Below are 18134 nucleotides of genomic sequence, written 5' to 3' on the forward strand. Positions count from 1 at the left end.
TGGATCAGCCCAAATTAAAAAGATCTGTTCAAACAGTAACTCTCTAAGATCAGCACTAACCTAGTTATTGCGCTTTGAAAAATTCGGCTGATGACATCATCCACCGAGGAAGTGACACCCCTGGTGTCATCCACATTGCTTTCATCCGAGTTTCAGTTACCAGTGCAAATGTGTGTCTTACTAATAGATGAAAACAAGAAGGAGGAAACCATGGGTGTCACTACCGGTGGATGACGTGATAAACCGGATATTTCAAAGCGCGATATCTTAGATAATATTCAGGGTTGCCAGTCAGGGAAAACCGAAATATGTCAGGGATTTTGAAAGTCAGGGAAATCCAGGAAATGTCAGGCAAAATGACGATAATGTCAGGAAAAAATCGTTAAACTACCGCGGTCGGCGTCGCGGTGCGCGGGACAGCGTGGCAGGCTGAAAAGATAATGATGCGCACTCGGCAGAGGCCCGTGCAAAGCACATGCCGCAGCAATGGTTGTTAATAATTAGTCATCATTAAATCCAGTGACACCACAATTATTGTTGCACAAGAAAGAGTGACTGCAAGTGTGGGTGAGTGGGTGCAAGAATGTTTTTCTTTGAAAGTAAAAATCCTGGGGAGAGAGGATGAGAGATCGGTTGACATTTAAGTGATGCTTCTTTCTCTTTTTTCAGTACCGGCATAATTTGTTTGCAACTTGGTGTCACCATCTCACTCAAGCTGGACTCCAGTTTCGACCAGACATTGCTTTAACAGAGTATCTCTCTAATCCAGATGAGAGACTAAGGTGGCAAGCCAATGCTTTGCCTTCTGATGATCTCTGCACTGAAAATGCTATAATGTTAAAGGTATGCTCATTATGTGACTGCTTTCCTTTAATTTTTCGCTCTGAAAATTTGGAAAAACGCTACTTCTACCTTACTGTGCTGCATTAAATTTTGAATCAGAACAATGACATAAGTTGTAACAAATAAATGACCCCTTACATAAGTCTTTTTGAGAATTTAGACGAATATAATTTAAAAGCTTAAACTCTCAGATTCTTAACAGTGTATTAGTTTTCGTTTTTAAAACAACCAATTGCTTTGAAATAATAGAGAATTTTACTTTTATGTAAAAACGTGTCTTGTGCAGATATCTCAACATGATACCTTTTTATGCATTCCATTAAGATTAAGGTAAGGAATTAAGACCTAAACAGCATGTATTAATAGGTGTCCTATTGAGGTGTATGCATGGCATTTGGACCAAGTCTCAACAAAATTTTAAGCAGAATCCGAATCTTCGGTCAAAGACCCAACGTTTTTGCAAATTTAAGTGTTGCAAAAATGCACTGGACTTCAAGGCACTTAAGAGTTTATGGGAAATCACGAGCCTTGGTGACCACATTAATGCAGGTATGGAAGGTATCATTCGGCGTAGGACAATGCCTCCGCTTTGGACAGTACGCTTGTCATTTACAGGTTTTAATCTCTAATTCTGTGGTCTGATTAGTCGGTGGGGAGTAAAAAAGTTTGGATATAAAATCTTTATCTTAATAAGTTTCTGTCGTGTGCAGTATTTAGTCCATTATGACCTATGAAATCCTAGTGTAGTGATATGATTTTATTGTTGGTTTTTTATGTCTATTCGTTTACTACAGAGATTCAACCGTTATCCTCTAATCATTGATCCATCTGGCCAAGCAACTGAATTCATTCTTAATGAATTCAAGGACCGTAAGATAACCAAAACTAGTTTCCTTGATGATTCTTTTCGCAAGAATTTGGAATCAGCATTACGATTTGGTAATCCATTATTAGTTCAGGTTAGTTACCACATTCCTATTATATATACATGTATGTATATTATTTCCTCAGAAACCTGAATAACTTGTTAAAAACATAATTTTAAGGCCAATGTAAATGACTGGGTTTGTTTCAGATAAAAATTAGGCTTATCAGCTTTTTTTTTTTTTTTTTTTTTTTTTTTTGAAAAAGCGCTTCATTTTACTAACTAAAAAAATGCTGAACATCCAGCCAAATAACTGAACCTCGACATATTCTCTGTATAATATCCTACAGAAGCCAATTCTACACAATTTTAGTGAAATCCTAACTCAAATAAAATTTTTTTTGGGAAGAACGGAGGCACAATGCAACGGATTTCCCCAACATTTTTAGGGGTCTGGAAGTTTTGGAAAGGGCTCAAGTATGAGTCATAAAATGACAAAGTTAGAAAGAATTCCAGGGGAGCGAGGAGCAAAAACAGCGTGAAACATCATGCTTGACTTGATTATGAAGTTATTTTCCTGCTTTACTCATAACAATGATCCTCTATTGGCATTTTCAGAGTTTAGACTCCAAATATGTCTTTAAAAAATGTAAATTCTGGTTGTATCACCTTTTTCGATAACTCAGTTTCTCAAAGCATATTTTAAAATAAAAATTAATGGTATTCTCTTTTCAGGATGTGGAAAATTATGACCCGATCTTAAACCCTGTGCTCAACAGAGAATTGCGACGAACAGGGGGTCGTGTTTTGATCACTCTAGGGGATCAAGACATTGACTTGTCACCATCATTTGTCATTTTCCTCTCAACACGAGACCCAACTGTAGAGTTTCCTCCAGACATATGCTCACGAGTAACCTTCGTGAACTTTACTGTGACAAGATCCTCTCTCCAGTCTCAATGTTTAAACAGAGTGCTTAAAGCTGAGAGACCAGATATTGATGCCAAACGGTCAGATCTTTTAAAATTGCAAGGTATGAAGGAATTTCTTGAGATTTTTTAGACCATGCATTCCAAAATTTTCCAATAATCTTTTCATTTTTCTAAGGTGAAGAAATATCATTTCAAAACTCAAAAAAAATGCATATTAAGCGAGTAGTAGGGGATTTTGCACGTAGGTCTCTACAGGGTTATCCAGAAGTCCGGGACCCCCCTTATAACTTTTGAACAAAAAATGCTAGAGATTTGAAATTTGGGGAATGTTCCTAGGTCAAAGGGAACTACTTTTTGGCGTACCCAAAATTTTGGGGGGCGCCCCCCTGAGGGGGGGCGGACCCTAACTTTTTTTTTTCAAGTGGGAACCCCTATCTTGTGATACATCATTCGAAAGGACTTAAGAAAAGAAAACTTTTGGCGCAAACCGATTGTTGATACCTCAATTTTTAACAAAATGGCGGCCAAAAAATGGCGGCTCATTCAAAAGTCTGGGCCTCCGCTCAAAACTCATGAACAAAAAATGCTAGGGATTCGAAATTTGGGGAATATTCCTAGGTGAAAGGGAACTACTTTTTGGCGTACCCAAAATTTTGGAGGGCGGCCCCCCTGAGGGGGGGCGGACCCTAACCCTTTTTTTTCAAATAGGAACCCCTATCTTGTGATACATCATTCGAAAGGGCTTGAAAAAAGAAAACTTTTGGCGCAAACCGATTGTCGATACCTCAATTTTTAACAAAATGGCGGCCAAAAAATGGCGGAGATGCGTTTTTTGGTTATTTACCGACGTATTCGCTTTGTTACCACTGTTGTTAATCTTTTTCCTTTTTTTTGAGAAGAGTGAGTAATTTCGTTTCAAATTATCCTTGTTGAAAGTTCATTTAATTTTTTTCGAAAAGAAATTCAGGTAATTGTGCGTAGAGCAAACAGTGCTTGGTCAATATCATCAAAAATAAACAGCCTTCGCCTGATGAGTAAGATTTTTTGTAGGGTTAATGGGCGTGAGCTCACGTCAGCCTTCAATAAAGTCATTACTTAACATGCTTATTCTTAAAAGATTTGGCAGATTTGTTTCCTTTATTTTTTTGGCAAGGGTGAGTAATTTCAATTAAAACTCTCCTTGATAACAGTTTCTTTAATTTATTTGCTTACTGAGACACCGCGAACGCTATTAAAATGTGCCTCAGTGGTCGGGCGGAAGGGGAGGCACGGGTGGGACTCGACGCGTAGCCACCTCCCCGTGGTGAGTCCTGGGTAGTTGAAATGACAAATCAGGAAACATGATTTTCAACTGGCTGAGAGCAACGCACAGGAAATCTGACACATTCCGATTTAAACTTATTTTCCCGCCATTTTTCGGCCGCCATCTTGGAAAAGCTCGGGTATTTTGCAAATCCAATATCGTATTTGTTTTTTTTGTGCTCGAAAACCTGTGGAAACCAAGTTTCAAGCGAATACGTCGGTAAATAACCAAAAAACGCATTTCCGCCATTTTTGGCCGCCATTTTGTTAAAAATTGAGGTATCGACAATCGGTTTGCGCCAAAAGTTCTCTTTTTTCAAGCCCTTTCGAATGATGTATCACAAGATAAGGGTTCCTATTTGAAAAAAAAGGGTTAGGGTCCACCCCCCAAAATTTTGGGTACGCCAAAAAGTAGTTCCCTTTCACCTAGGAATATTCCCCAAATTTCGAATCCCTAGCATTTTTTGTTCATGAGTTTTGAGCGGAGGCCCAGACTTTTGAATGATTTTAAAAAATTTAAAATCAAAAATTCTAGATGGCAGATGTAGCCTAAAACGCTATCTCGGCTCATACACAGTCAATCTCGGTGAAACTTGGTATCTGTGGGAATTTTCGGACGGGAAACTCGAATTCCTAAACGAACTTCAAAAATTTGAAAATCTTTCAAACTTTGACAATGAACTTGTTAAGTAATTTTTAATTCTAGCATTTTTGAAGTGTAGAGTACGCATAGTTCACAGGAATTTTTTCCGATTATTTTGAACAATATTAACCAGTGAAAAACTAGCTTGAAGGTTCTGAGCTCTCATTTCCCCCATTTTAGATTTTCAAACTTTAAAAATTTCAGTAGAAATTCAAGTGTCCCGTCCAAAAGTACCCCTTGGTATTATCTTTGACCATGATCGATTGAACAGGGGCCAAGATAACATTTTAGGCTACATCCCTCAATTGGGATTTCCGAATTGTTAAAATTCAAGTTTTCCACCTAAACATACACATCGTCGGTTAGTATTATTCAAAATGATCGGAAAAAATTCCTGTGAACTAGGCGCACTCAATACTTTATAAGTGCAAGAATTAAAAATTACTGAACATTTGAAAGATTTTCAAATTTTTGAAATTCGGTAAGGAATTTGAGTTTCCCGCACAAAATGCTCCCAGATACCAAGTTTCACCAAGATCGACTGCACATGAGCCGAGATAGCAATTTAGGCCAAATCCGCCATCTTGGATTTTCGAATGGGCCGGTTGCAAACTTTTGCTTCAGCAAAAATAAGAGTTGCCTTGTAAGTAATGTCTCGAAAATCATGATGAGCGCATCGGCAAATTCTTAAATGCACTCCTAACTTCACAATCTGCATAAGAAATTTGCGTTTTTTCGAGCTTCCCGCTTCAAAAACGATACCTCGGAACAGGTGTACATTTTGTTAGAGGAGTCACGCCACCCAACCCCTGCTCACAAAGATACTACGCAATATTCAACTAAGCTGACGCCAATCCGCCAAAACACATGTGACAGGACGATGATTTTAATCACCTGTTAACAAGCGGCGTGATTTAGTACATTCACATTTTTCTCGTGTTGATAGATATCCACCTTGATTGACCTCGTGCTCTCTTTAACTTGCCTGCGGAAGCGTCGGCCATGTTGAGCAGGGATTGAATGGACCGACTCCTTTTACGAAATGTTCACCTGTGCTGTAGTATCCTTTTTGAAGCGGGAATCTTAAAAAAACGCAAATTTCTTACGCAGATAAGATGATTCTTAAAGCAGATTTCTTAAGTTAGGAGTGCATTTCAGAGTTTACCGATGCACTCATCGTAATTTTTGAGACAAGATTTATATAAAGTAACTTTTATTTTTGCTGTAGCAAAATTTTGCAAGAGGCCCATTTTCGAAATTGGACCAGAAATTCGAGTCCTCATTATCCGGTCGTGGTGAACGTAACTGGACATTGCATTGCCGAATCCGCCGAATGGATATAGTTCCTTTTGATTTAATTCAGTATCCCGGATAGCGCAATAAATCCAAGAGACCTACGTGCAAAATCCTCTTCATTTTGACTTGGAACCGAGACCTTACGTTTACGCAACATTTTCTTGTAAGTCGATCAACCCTTCGGCCAGCTCCTTCAAACATTTCAGAAACAGGCCCAAGTCAAAATATTAAATACCAAGATTATACTCCATTATTTCCTTTGTCACAATCTACGCTCACTGTTTCCCTCGTCTTGTGTATTGCTAAGGGCAGGGGTATTCTTGACATGTGGGGGGGGAGGGCTTCACTTTGCAGGTGACAACCCCCCTCCCCCAGCCCTTGGTTTATTTTTCCACTAAGCATATGCTTTAAATCCGAAATCATTTCCATAAAGATTCAAGTCTGCATGAACAGTCTTGAGAAACACGGTTAAATACCCCTTCTTCACGATTACATTTTCTACCAATGTACGGTGGTTCTCCCCGCCCCTCACGGACTTCGGCGCCAAAATATTGTCAATGAGCTGACATTAAATCGTACCAACAGTTTAGAAAGACATGAATTAGGAAGCAGCATTTATTGCTGAACAGGCCCTGAGCAACTTTCCCTGCAGAATTATTGTCAAAAATATGCCTTGAAATGATACTTTTGCAATTTGGGGGAGGGGGGGGATACCGGGGGCTGCAAGAAAACGACAAAGAGGCATATCGCTCCAAAATATTACAAGGATTCAGAAAGCGGTGCTTTTCGTAGTGCTGCGACTAATCGTTCTTGTGTTGTGGCTGGCAAAGCGATTTTGGGGCACTAACACCCCCCCCCCCCCCAGATTCCAAATCCGTCACGCTGTTAATGAGGACTTTTCTGGGAGGACTTAGGGGGTCGTAAGGCCCCCTTATGCCAAAAATCAGCTTATTATTAATTTTTTCCTTAACTTTCACAAAAGTCCTGCGGGTCGATTGTTGAATCGTTATCGAATGACCTTGATCGATATATAGCATTGTGAAGATAGGGAGTTATCGATCAGAATCATTCGATAACGATTCAACAATCGACCTGCTGGACTAGTTGCTTAAAAGGGAAAAATCGAGTTTCTCGTCGATTTTAGAGGGTTTGAAGTAAAAGTTTTAGGTCTGCAACGTCCAAAAAAACATTATTCCTTGAATCTATACTATACAGAGTCACGATAAAAAATTATGTGATGCCTCCAATTGCTGCTAACGACCTTTAAAAGTTGCGCCCAAAACGCTAAAAAAGCGAGTTTCAGAAATTTTCGCCGCGACTAAAGACGCGTGGTGGCAGCACTAAAAATCATCCGATTTCGCTGAAATTTGGGGATATTAAATGTTCAACATAATGACACTATAAAACCATCGAACATCGATGATCCGAGAAAATTTTTTGGATGGTTCAAATTTGGGACACTCGTGTATGTTGCCCAAAATTCATATCCTTAAATCTACGATTTTCGGGTTTTTTGGGGGTCTTCTCGCGTTTTTTAGGAAATTCTGGGCCAAATTGCTAAAAAAAAATTGAAATGAACTGGGGGTAGAGCCTGAAAAATTCACTTTACACATCCTCATGTAATTTAAACGATAAAGGGCACCTACTCCTCTTCCCCCCCCCCCTGCTACCCTTCTTCCCATCAACAACCACGGTATGGATTATTGTCTCTCTGGGCGGTTTCGCAGTAGTGTTGAAAATACTAAGACAGATTACTTCCAAAAATACTTCTAAATACTTGGTGTATACTTGTAAAGAATCCAAATTTTTAAAATTAGCTAAGTCACAGCATGGAAGTTTTTAAGGCATAGAAATGAATGACAAAGTTTGATTAGTTTTACAGGAAGGAAGAAACATTTTATTTGAAACAACTATATTCAACAAAAAGTATGTAGCCGTCATTCTTGATTACCAAGATCATATCCTTTGTAAAAAAAAAGTATGACAAAAATAATGATAAGGTAAAGTAGACCATCTGATCATGATGTCCTGAAAAACGCGAGAAGACCTCCAAAAAACCCGGAAATCAAGGATTTAAGGATATAAATTTTGGGCAATATACACAAATAGCTATCTACTGACATTTGATTGACTAAAAATGTATAGGATATGCATTTACAGGCCACTAAAATAGCCCAACCTTGACTTTTTCAGCACCTTAACCCGAAATACCCGCCAAAAAAGCGAAAAATCGCATTTTCTAAAAAACGGCCAAACTATAGTTTTCGCGGTTTGTTGTTTCTCAATCAGTAAGCCTTCTAGTTGACATTTCCGCAAAAAAAAATCGCGGGTAGTATGTTGACCGCATTGAAAGTGTTTAAAATCCACCTTGTACAGTATTGCTGATAGTTCGGAATTGCAAAATATCGTCCAAATTATACTATTATACTAACAGAACAAAATGGCTTAGCGCCAATTGAAGGAATAATAATCAACAAACAATAATTAATGTAACAAAAATAACAACAAGGTGGAAGTACAACCAATAATAGAAAAGAAAGCAAGCAATATTTCATTGTACACTAGTTCTTCCAAAAATCATGAAGATGCTCAGAGAGGCACGAAAGAGGGACATATCTCCACCGATGTTATTCCATATCTTACTCCTCCTAACAACAGAAGATCTCTGAAAGAAGTTACAATGAGTTAAAGGAATGTAAAATAGATCAGAGGTGTTACTTAGTCTAGTTGGGACTCATAAGGAAAGTTGGGACAGGAAGTGGACAAGGAAAGTGGAGTCCACTAGATTTTGGATTTTGGATGATTTTCATCAAAAACAAAAGTTTACAGGATTGACCAACATTGCAAACATTCAAAAGGTCTCAATATTGTGAAATGGGCTCAAAATCTTGGTGATGGAAGGACATAATATCTCCTGATGTATAGCAAATTGCCCTCATAAGTCCATTCTAAGTAATTTCCAGTATGACTGGGAGCAACTACTAGTTTGGACGGTAGTTTGCAAATAGTGTTTACATAAGGTTGGAACTTAAAACTAAGCCGATTGTAGACACCCAGGGCCGAATTTTGTCGGTCCTTCCACCGTACTTAAATACACTTAGGACGGGTCTCGACTGCACTTAGGTCCGGCTTAGTGCATCTGATTGGCCGGTGGTGCGGTTTGGACTCATCGATGGATGTTGCTCTCCGTGTTAAAGAGCCGACAAAATTCGGCCCCTGGTCTACGAACTGGTATAGTGCAGCTGAAAAAACACTACATGTCAATGTTTGTGACCTGATTATTTTTAATCTTCCCTTTTGCGAGTTTTGTTGTAGAAACAAATGGAAACATCCTTTTGAAAGGTGTCTTGGAGGATAACGAATCTTTAGTCTGATCTACTTCACCTATGAATTTATTTTTTAATTTTTAGTTATCAATTAGGTCTTCCATATCATTTCACAGAAAAAAGTGAAAGTTGGCTCTCAAGCAAAAATATGAAGAAACTTAAAACTGTTCTTAATCTATTTTTTTCCAACAATTAATATACCTCTGATTCATTACTGCTTTCATATGTTTCCTCCTCTTAAAATGCAATTATTTCTCCTAGGTGAATTCCACCTCCGTCTCAGACAACTTGAAAAGTCGCTTTTGCAAGCTTTGAATGAAGCCAAAGGTAAAATCCTTGATGATAACTCTGTTATTTCAACCTGGAGACTCTGAAAAAAGAAGCGGATGACATCAGCAAAAAGGTTGAGGAGACTGACAAAGTTATCGCTGAAATTGAAACTGTCTCTCAACAGTATAAACCTCTTTCACAGGTATGCCTTGATGTACCTAAATTCTAATAATTCTAATGATGTAGGTAAAGTAGCCCATTTTTGGCCCTTTGGATGCTCCTCAAATCTTGTATAGTCATTAAATAAGTCATCTGTGTTCTTTTGTGAAGTACCATCCTTTTGCGGTAAGAGGCCTCTAGGTGGCTCCTTATTTTGCCTTTAAATGAGTTTTGAGATTTGAGAAAGCTAGAACCCCATAATAAGTGCCTATTGGTGAGTATTGAATGGCAAAAATTAATTGAAAAAAAAAACGTTAAACACTGCCTCAAAAAAGTTGGATGTGACTTCCGCTGAGCACAGATTTTCGCGAATCAGGGGTTATTTTGGCTTGAAAAAAATGAATTCGATGTCAGATTTTTGAAAAAAACTAATTTTAGATTTTTTGAACTTAAATCGATCACCTTTTTCAAATTGTTAGTTTCCTTTCTAAATCTAACGTCAAATTCGCTTTTCTTGTGTCGAAATTCTCCTCAATACGGAGTTTCAGACAAATTAATCTGCAAAAATCGGAGGTGCCAATTTTCGGCCATTTTGAACTTGAACCCACTGCCACCTTGAAACGGTTTGGGATATTGACTTCAGGTTTGTGCAAAAAGTTTTCTCCTTATATGCTCTTCCAAATGAGGTATCATAAGGGAAGTCTTCTCATTGAAAAAAAAATTTGTAGTCCGTCCCCCCCCCCCCCCCCCCCCCCGAAAACTCTAGAGGGCCAAAAAGTAGCTTTCTTCGACCTACAAACACTCAAGTTTCTATCTTTCCCTCAATTTGGAAATAAGTTAAAGGAGGTGGAAGGGACTTTTCTACCATCTTGTTTAGTTTAATTTGCTTTTTGGGACAAAGTTTATCGCTAATTCATACGATATTTTTCAGGCTTGCAGTAATATGTACTTCACCATGGAATCACTAAATCAAATCCACTTCCTGTATCAGTATGCTCTCAAGTTCTTTCTGGATATCTTCAGCTCTGTGCTTTTTAATAATCCCAACCTCAAAGGAATCAACGATCACACATCTAGGCTCAATCAGATCACTAAAGATTTATTCAGGGTAACCACCAAGAATTTTTCCACCATTATTTCCGTTTTAGAGTTATTTTTTTTTATTATTATTATTTTATGTTCAAAAGATGTAAAATTACAAAGCCAAGATTATTGAACACTTTCCTTGCCATGCCTATCAAATTTAGCGTTTTGTGTTAGTCTTTCCCGGTCTAAATGGTCATATTCACATGTCCTTTTTCCAGCGAATTTTCAACACACAGTAAGAGCATTCTCTGCCAATTTTATCAACAGCTGGAGCTGTATGAGCACTCAAATTTCTAGTTGAGTCCAGTTTATAGTGAGTCCTGAAGTTTTGGACTCAGGAGGTCAAAACTTCTAGAGTTGGGCCGAAATGGATTCTCCGCGTCACCGGATACGGATACCGATTTTTTGTATCCGGCCGGAGCCGGATACCGGATAATTTGCCGAGGTATCCGGCCGGAACCGGATAATACCGGATCCGGATAGTGCTTTTTCGCGTGAGAAAAATCTCCCGATTTCGCGCGAGAAAAATCTTCCGATTTCGCCCTTGAGACAAGAGGCACACTGTGTATTACACCATCAAGACCCTCATCCACGATGTACGTGTCATCGCACGGGCAACCTCCATATTTTTCAATGATACGCTATGATTCGGCCCGCTAAAACGAGTACTAAAAAAAAAAAAACCTGGCAGATAAGCAGCGTGGCTTTCATTGGCTTCATGGTATGATGGGCCAGATGAATCTGATGTGCAGAAAGAGAGATATTATTAGAAAACAACACAAAAGTGGAAAACAGCACTTTGATGCTGCAATAACAAGCTGCGTACTGCGACATTACAATAACTGCAGAGTTACACTCGGCCTATAAACGTTACCAACAGGGGACTTATGTACATGTTGGTGGCATTGTTTTTTTTTTCTGTTCCAGCTGCATCTTCTTCTTTAAAAGTGGAACACGCGGACCTTCGGAATTAAGGATCACGTCGCAATCGTGTAAATGTGCGAGAAACATCCGTAAATCCGGTGATAACAAGTTTCGAAAAGTTGAACAAGTACAATGACTACTCAAAGTGCGCTGAAAAAAGCCAAAATATCACCAAAAGTTTCTCGAGATTTTCATGGCCGTAAATGCACTATCCGGCGAGTTCAAAAACCGGATATCGCGATTATCCGGCCGGATACGGATACCCGCAGAAATCGTATCCGACCGAATAATCCGGCAATCCGGATAATTGCCGGGTACCCGGCCCAACTCTACAAACTGCCAAGCTCAAAAAAAGCTCGTAAAGTTGAGGTGGTACTAGAGGACATCCCGCATTCTACTCGTAGAGTTCACCATCAAACTCTCCCTTTCAAGACAGGGAGAAATTATTATATGTTATATTAGCAAAGTTGCTGTTGTGTCAGCGTTGGAATGTTTCTAGGGGCAACCCTGCTAATATATCTACTTCCTATCTCTGCATGGAAAATTTCATTGGATAAGGAGGTGGACTCTCAGTGTAGCAAGGGTGATCCCCTCAGTGGGTCAGTTGCGCTAGTCACAGAATCGTAATTTGATGCTTGACTCTCACAGATTAGCTGAAAATAGTAAGAGCTGTACAAGCAGCAACTTTTTACGTTAAATATTAACTGAGATATTGCATTGAAAAATTTGGTTTATGACGTCATTCACTGCGGTAGTGACACCCTTGGTTTCTTCCACCTTGCTTTCATCTATCAGGGAAACACACATATGCACTGGTACATTAGGCACTGCTTTTTAGGGCCAACGTTTGTATCAAATCGCTAATTTTGGTGGTCTTGGCAACCAAATCTGCTAGATCACAATGTAGCAAACAAATTACCAATGGTAAAACTCAGCTTTATGAGGAGTTCCGGCTGAAAGAAGGGAGCCATTTTAGTGCTACCGCATATTTGTCTCTTTAAGCCGTGCGGAATTCTTCAATGCTGATGAAGATGTACTGAATCACGCCAATTTGGACCGTGAAATAGAATGCTCAAGTTCACTATAATGGCAGTTCTAAATTATTTTTATTCACATGCAGGAAAAGAAAGATCAGGAACATTCACTTTGCATTAGTTTTACTCTAAAAAAATTCACTGTTCACACATTTTTCTAGATAATAGGAAAATAGATATGGTAAAACTATTAATTTTAATGGTAACCGTTCTTTTTGTCAGCTTTACAATTTCATGTTTCTATGGTAAAGATAAATAAAGTGGAAAAACTGAATCAAAATACAAAAAAAACTCAGGTACAAGAGAAATTTTTTTTGTGTTCAAAATAATTTTGCAAGTTTAAACTAGACGTTGAACTCAAGAGTCCAAACTTGATTTGACTCAAGATTCACTTCCAAAGCTCCAAGAAGCTCAATATCGATGGCAACACCATCATTTGGTTTAGACTATGATATAGTTTCGACGATGTCGAGGTAATTGCATAAAAACGGAAACTGTTTTATTAGTTTTCGTGTTTTTTCTTTGTTTTTTTTTTTGTAATTTTGTTATTTGATGTGCAAACGAAAATTTGTATTTCCTTCCTTGCAGTAACCCCCTACACCGGTAAAATGACCCAGTTCCTCCAGAGCAGTTATGGAAGAGGATGATTACCATTTAGTTAGTAGGAAGTCTATTATGAATAGGAATATATTCTTAAGCGTTACAGCTTTTTTAAATTTTTATTTACTCTCTTTGAAACTTTATAAATTCGTTCCCTCAATTATTTTTATAATGGTTCAGGAGTTTCTGCTCTTTTACATTGATTGCAGGTTGGTTATGAAAGAGTGGCACGAGGTATGTTACATACAGATCGTATCACACTCGCAATACTGCTTTGTCGAATTTATTTGAAAGGATTACCAACTGAACCAACTCTAGACACTGAGTTCCAATTCTTCTTGCGGGGAAAAGAAGGTATTCTTGCTCAGAATAGCCAACCTGCATCGCTGGAAACTCTTTCTCTTGAACAGCTTGAAGCTATGCACAGGCTTTCCGCCAGGTAATTACTTTCATTGGAATATATACTTACAAATTACTCAAGGCGGGTTCTATTACCTTTGGTCAAACTGCTAGTTACTTTTGACGAGAGGATAAACACGAAAGTTGCGTTTTAACACCTCTTGATACCACCAACTCTTGGTCAGATTTAGCTTGACAAAGGGAAATCTGAAAAATATTTCAAGCACTTGGACCATCTATCAAATGGTTTCACCAGAGGTTAACTTTAAATCCTATTCCCTGATTGGTTGATGTCACAGTCCACTGCAAAAGTTCTTCCATCTATTCCTCGTTTTTCCTTTGTCCCTCTCAAGAATTGTCTAAGGTTTCACTAACGAGCGCTATGTTGCCGAATGCATCAACTGAAGGTTGTCCAATTGGGATGACACTCAAAGTGTACCTTGAGCGTACTTTTGAGGTGTACAGATTTACCGCAGGATGTGCTGCTGTCGAGTCCACTATTGATATGTGTACCATTGAATGCCGCAAGCTCACCGTGAGTTCTCAATGGACAAGTGGCCAGCGCCCTCTCTGTCTTTTTTAGTGGTTGCAAGTAGAGCACCTACATACACAAAGTATGGTCATTTGTGTGCTGTGCCTTCGTTCGTCAGAAAAAAGAGGTTGATATGTTGTGCTTACGGCTGGAAGTAAACTAACAAGGTGGCAACTTCACGCATCTATTGAATTCCCTCCAGAAGAAATTAATGAGGTAATCATGAAACATTTGATAATGAATTCAATTGTCTACTCAGAAAAATCTTCAGGACTAATTTTAGGTAATACTAACATGATAATTTGAAGAATAACAAAGAATTGGGTTGATCTAGGAAAAGAGGGTTGGTAATGGTTCATCTGGATTAATTTCTTGTGAAAGGGTTGGCATACATTTTTGAAGCCTATTGACTAATAAGAGTGTTCGTTTATTTATGGCCGTAAGGGCATCATGATAGCCTAAAACTCTTACACCAATCAAAAAGCTGCGCAATTGTACCGTATTGAAAAGATAGAAATGGCTGCACTCAGACTATACAGGCACTCTACTTACAGGATCGAACCTTGTTGCATCATTAATTTTTCATTTCTTGGACTATATTCTTTGATTGTTAAAGGTTTTAGACCTTTCCTTCCCCTGATTTCTACTGTAGCTACTTTTAAGCTTTTGTAGATAGGCGACCTGAAGAAGACATTCGCAACTTTAAGAATACAGGAGCAACTTTTAAAATTGGATATCGGACTTCCATTATTTGTATTTCCTGACTCGATAGACAAGGTTAGATGAGGTTAGGTTGGAAGTTAGTTTTATTTTTTCATAAGTTTCTTCTGTTTTCTGTACATAACAGAAATATGTTCAATCTCTCAGGGAAAAAAATAAATGAATAATCCGCCCCGATTGAATGATGGCCTTCCTCACTTCTGTACTGATACAGAATAGAGTTTCAACTTTTATTCAGTAGGTGATGCAGTGTCTTTTCTTAAAGTTCCAAACTTAACTCTCGGGGGAGAGGGAGGAGGGCTTGACAAAGGATCTCAGTATCAACTTTGGAAAAAGTTTTGGAGTTTTGTAGATTAGTCCATTATGCACATTTTCCATTTGCAGAAATCATTAATTTTTGGGTGCGTATGATATAGGATTCCCTGTTTCTGTGCTAATTATAACCTATCTCTTGACTCCTTTCATATGCACTGCTTTATCTCAATTTACTTTTTTAGCAAACTTGAGGCTTTCTATCTTTCTTTCTAAATTTTTTCATCATATTTCTATTCTTCAAGACTGCCAGTGTTCAAAAACCTGAGTCAAAAAATTGAAGAAATGCCAGAATTTGGTGCTTGGTTACAACAAGGCAGCCCAGAACAGTGTGTTCCTGTTCTGTGGGAGGAAGAGAAACCACTTAGTCCAATAACTGTTGCTATGTATCAACTTCTTATTATTCAGGTAAATCTTTCATGTATTGTCTACTTTACTCATTGAGAATTATTTACTTGCAAGGAGAAGCTCATGATTTCTGCTCTACAAACTTCCAGACTCTATGTACATTCATTATTGCATTAGAGCAGGAGCGGCATTAGATGTTATAATGCACTATTCAAGTCAAAATATTTTTCTATGCAGCAGATCTTACGATTTTTTGGGAGAATGTTAATTTTAATGGCAATTACTGGAAGTGGTAATTTTGACTAAGAGATCATTTTCAGAATCAGCACTGAAAATTTGCTGAATGCTGATGATAGTAATGGTGGTTAATTCTATTAACCAAATCAGAGATATTATCATATTGAAATCCGCCAATCCCATCCTTTAATTTAATCAATAAAATCACAAAATCATTGCAAGAAGTAGATGTTTTGTTTGAAGTGATGAGGGTACAGGTAACAATTTTTGGTTTATTGAGGTTTTAATGAGGTAAAAGGATAGTTTCTGGAACCTGCCTGAGACATGTTCCAGTTCTCACACTTCAAAACATATCAAAATATTATGACAACATCGCCTCATTGTTCAAGGGTGAAGCGTTTCTGGGCTTTTTTTAATTTGGAAAACGTACATAGCACGAAAATGCAGAATAGTTCATAGGGAACGCTTGAATTTTCCTGAACTTTTTTTCAACATTTAGATCGCCTGCTTTGACGTTGAAGTCAAAAGGAGGAGTGTCATTAAGGGCCACAGTACGTTATAAACACTTTTAATGCGGTCAACATACCACCCGTGATTTTTTTGCGGAAATGTCAACTAGAAGGCCTACTGATTGAGGAACAACAAACCGCGAAATCTGTAGTTTGGCCGTTTTTGAGAAAATGCGATTTTTCGCTTTTTTGGCGGGAATTTCGGGTCAAGACGCTGAAAAAGTCAAGTTAGGCTGTTTTTGTGGCTTGTAAATGCAAATCCTATACATTTTTAGTCAATCAAGTGTCAGTATATAGCTATTCGTGCGTACTGCCAAAAATTGCCCCCAAATTGCCTTAATTTCAAAATGGGGGCCATAATAAGGCCTCCGGGATTTCGATTTTTTTCAAATACGCATACAGTGTCATGTAAAGTGTCAACTCCTATGTAGTTTTGGTCGTAGATTTCAGCTTTGAAGTTAAAAAAGCCCCCGGTCAAAGGGGGTACCCCAAATCTAAGATGGCAGCCAATTTTGAAAGACAAGAGGGTGAATTTTTAAAATATTCGCGTGATAAGGCAAGTGAGGTATCATTTCTTATGTAATTTTGGTTGTAGATTTCATTTATGAAGTCATAAAAGCCCTCCAGTCAAAGAGATTGCTCCGAATGCCAAGATGGCGGCCAAATTTGAAAGGCAGGAGGGTGAATTTTTGAAATGTTTACGTGAAATCCATGGTAAAAGTGAATCAGCCTGACGTCAGGCTATGTTTCATAAACTACCCTGACTCAGACTAATTCAGCCTGAATTAGTCTGAGTAGAATAGGTAAGAGGGTTTTGACATGGATCCTCAGATATCTCTATGAAGCATTAATTTCAGTGACCTATCTTTTTTACGCATTTTTGCGGACACGTCAGTGATTCTTCAAAATTTAGCTGAGTCAAATAAAAAGGCTTCTGCAAGGGCTTTTCATACAAAAATGTCGCAATTGTTGCATGACTCATTGAAGGAGGAGACTATTCTCAAGAAAAATACTGGACTTTAGCCAGCTGATTGAGTATTTTTTTTCATGCTCTTTTGAAAGCATTTGTAGGACCTGAATCGAAAAATATTGGACTTGGTGCAATAAAATATTTCATATTGTTTTGGAGCACCTAGAAGGCTCAGATCAATCCATACAGACTATTTTTTTTTACTTTAAATAAAAATGCAAATAGGTGAGGAAGGGGGCTCCTGCAAGGGCTAAACATTCTTACACGTCATGACTGTTGCATTACTCATAAATGAAGAGGCCTTCATTCGATCTACAGTGAAGTTTAATTTTTCATTTCCTTTTAGAAGTATAATGCCTACTTGAAGATACATGCAGCTTAGCAAGGGAATTTACTGAGTCTCTGAGAAAACTTTTCTGCGAATGCACGAGTCATGATTATTGAATTAGTTACGTAGCTCTAAATTTTAAAGATAAAATATTCGACTTTGTGCGATAAAATATATTTCAAATTGTTTTAGAGCACATATAAGGCTCAGATCAGTCCATACTTTTCTTTTTGATTTTATGAAGATTCTGAATAAAAAATGCAAAAGTTAAATAAAGAAAGAGGACGTTATGTGCTCCTTCAAGGACTTTCCATTCACGAATGTAGCATTTGTTGCAAAGAGCGACCCGCTTGGGCTCCTTCAAGAGGTTCACATACACACATGCAGTGAATGTTGTATCACTCGTTTATGAAGGGGCCCACATTCGATTTTCAGTAAAGTATAACTTTTAATTTTCTTTTAGGAGTAATAAGAAAATTTGGTTCAACAAGTTTGAGAC

The 18134-nt window shown here is 38.1% G+C and overlaps 1 protein-coding gene across 1 annotated transcript in view; it reads left to right on the top strand.

Annotated features, from left to right (window-relative positions):
• Dhc64C (dynein heavy chain, cytoplasmic) overlaps positions 1–18134 on the top strand; it is a 196692-nt gene that overhangs the window by 154479 nt on the left and 24079 nt on the right. The window contains 8 exon segments of the mRNA XM_072306491.1: positions 670–843; positions 1638–1802; positions 2444–2741; positions 9469–9567; positions 9570–9679; positions 10568–10744; positions 13490–13719; positions 15489–15651. Coding sequence (XP_072162592.1) covers positions 670–843; positions 1638–1802; positions 2444–2741; positions 9469–9567; positions 9570–9679; positions 10568–10744; positions 13490–13719; positions 15489–15651 — 1416 coding nt within the window.

Source organism: Bemisia tabaci, chromosome 1 (assembly GCF_918797505.1).
Source record: "Bemisia tabaci chromosome 1, PGI_BMITA_v3".
Classification (NCBI taxonomy): domain Eukaryota; kingdom Metazoa; phylum Arthropoda; class Insecta; order Hemiptera; family Aleyrodidae; genus Bemisia; species Bemisia tabaci.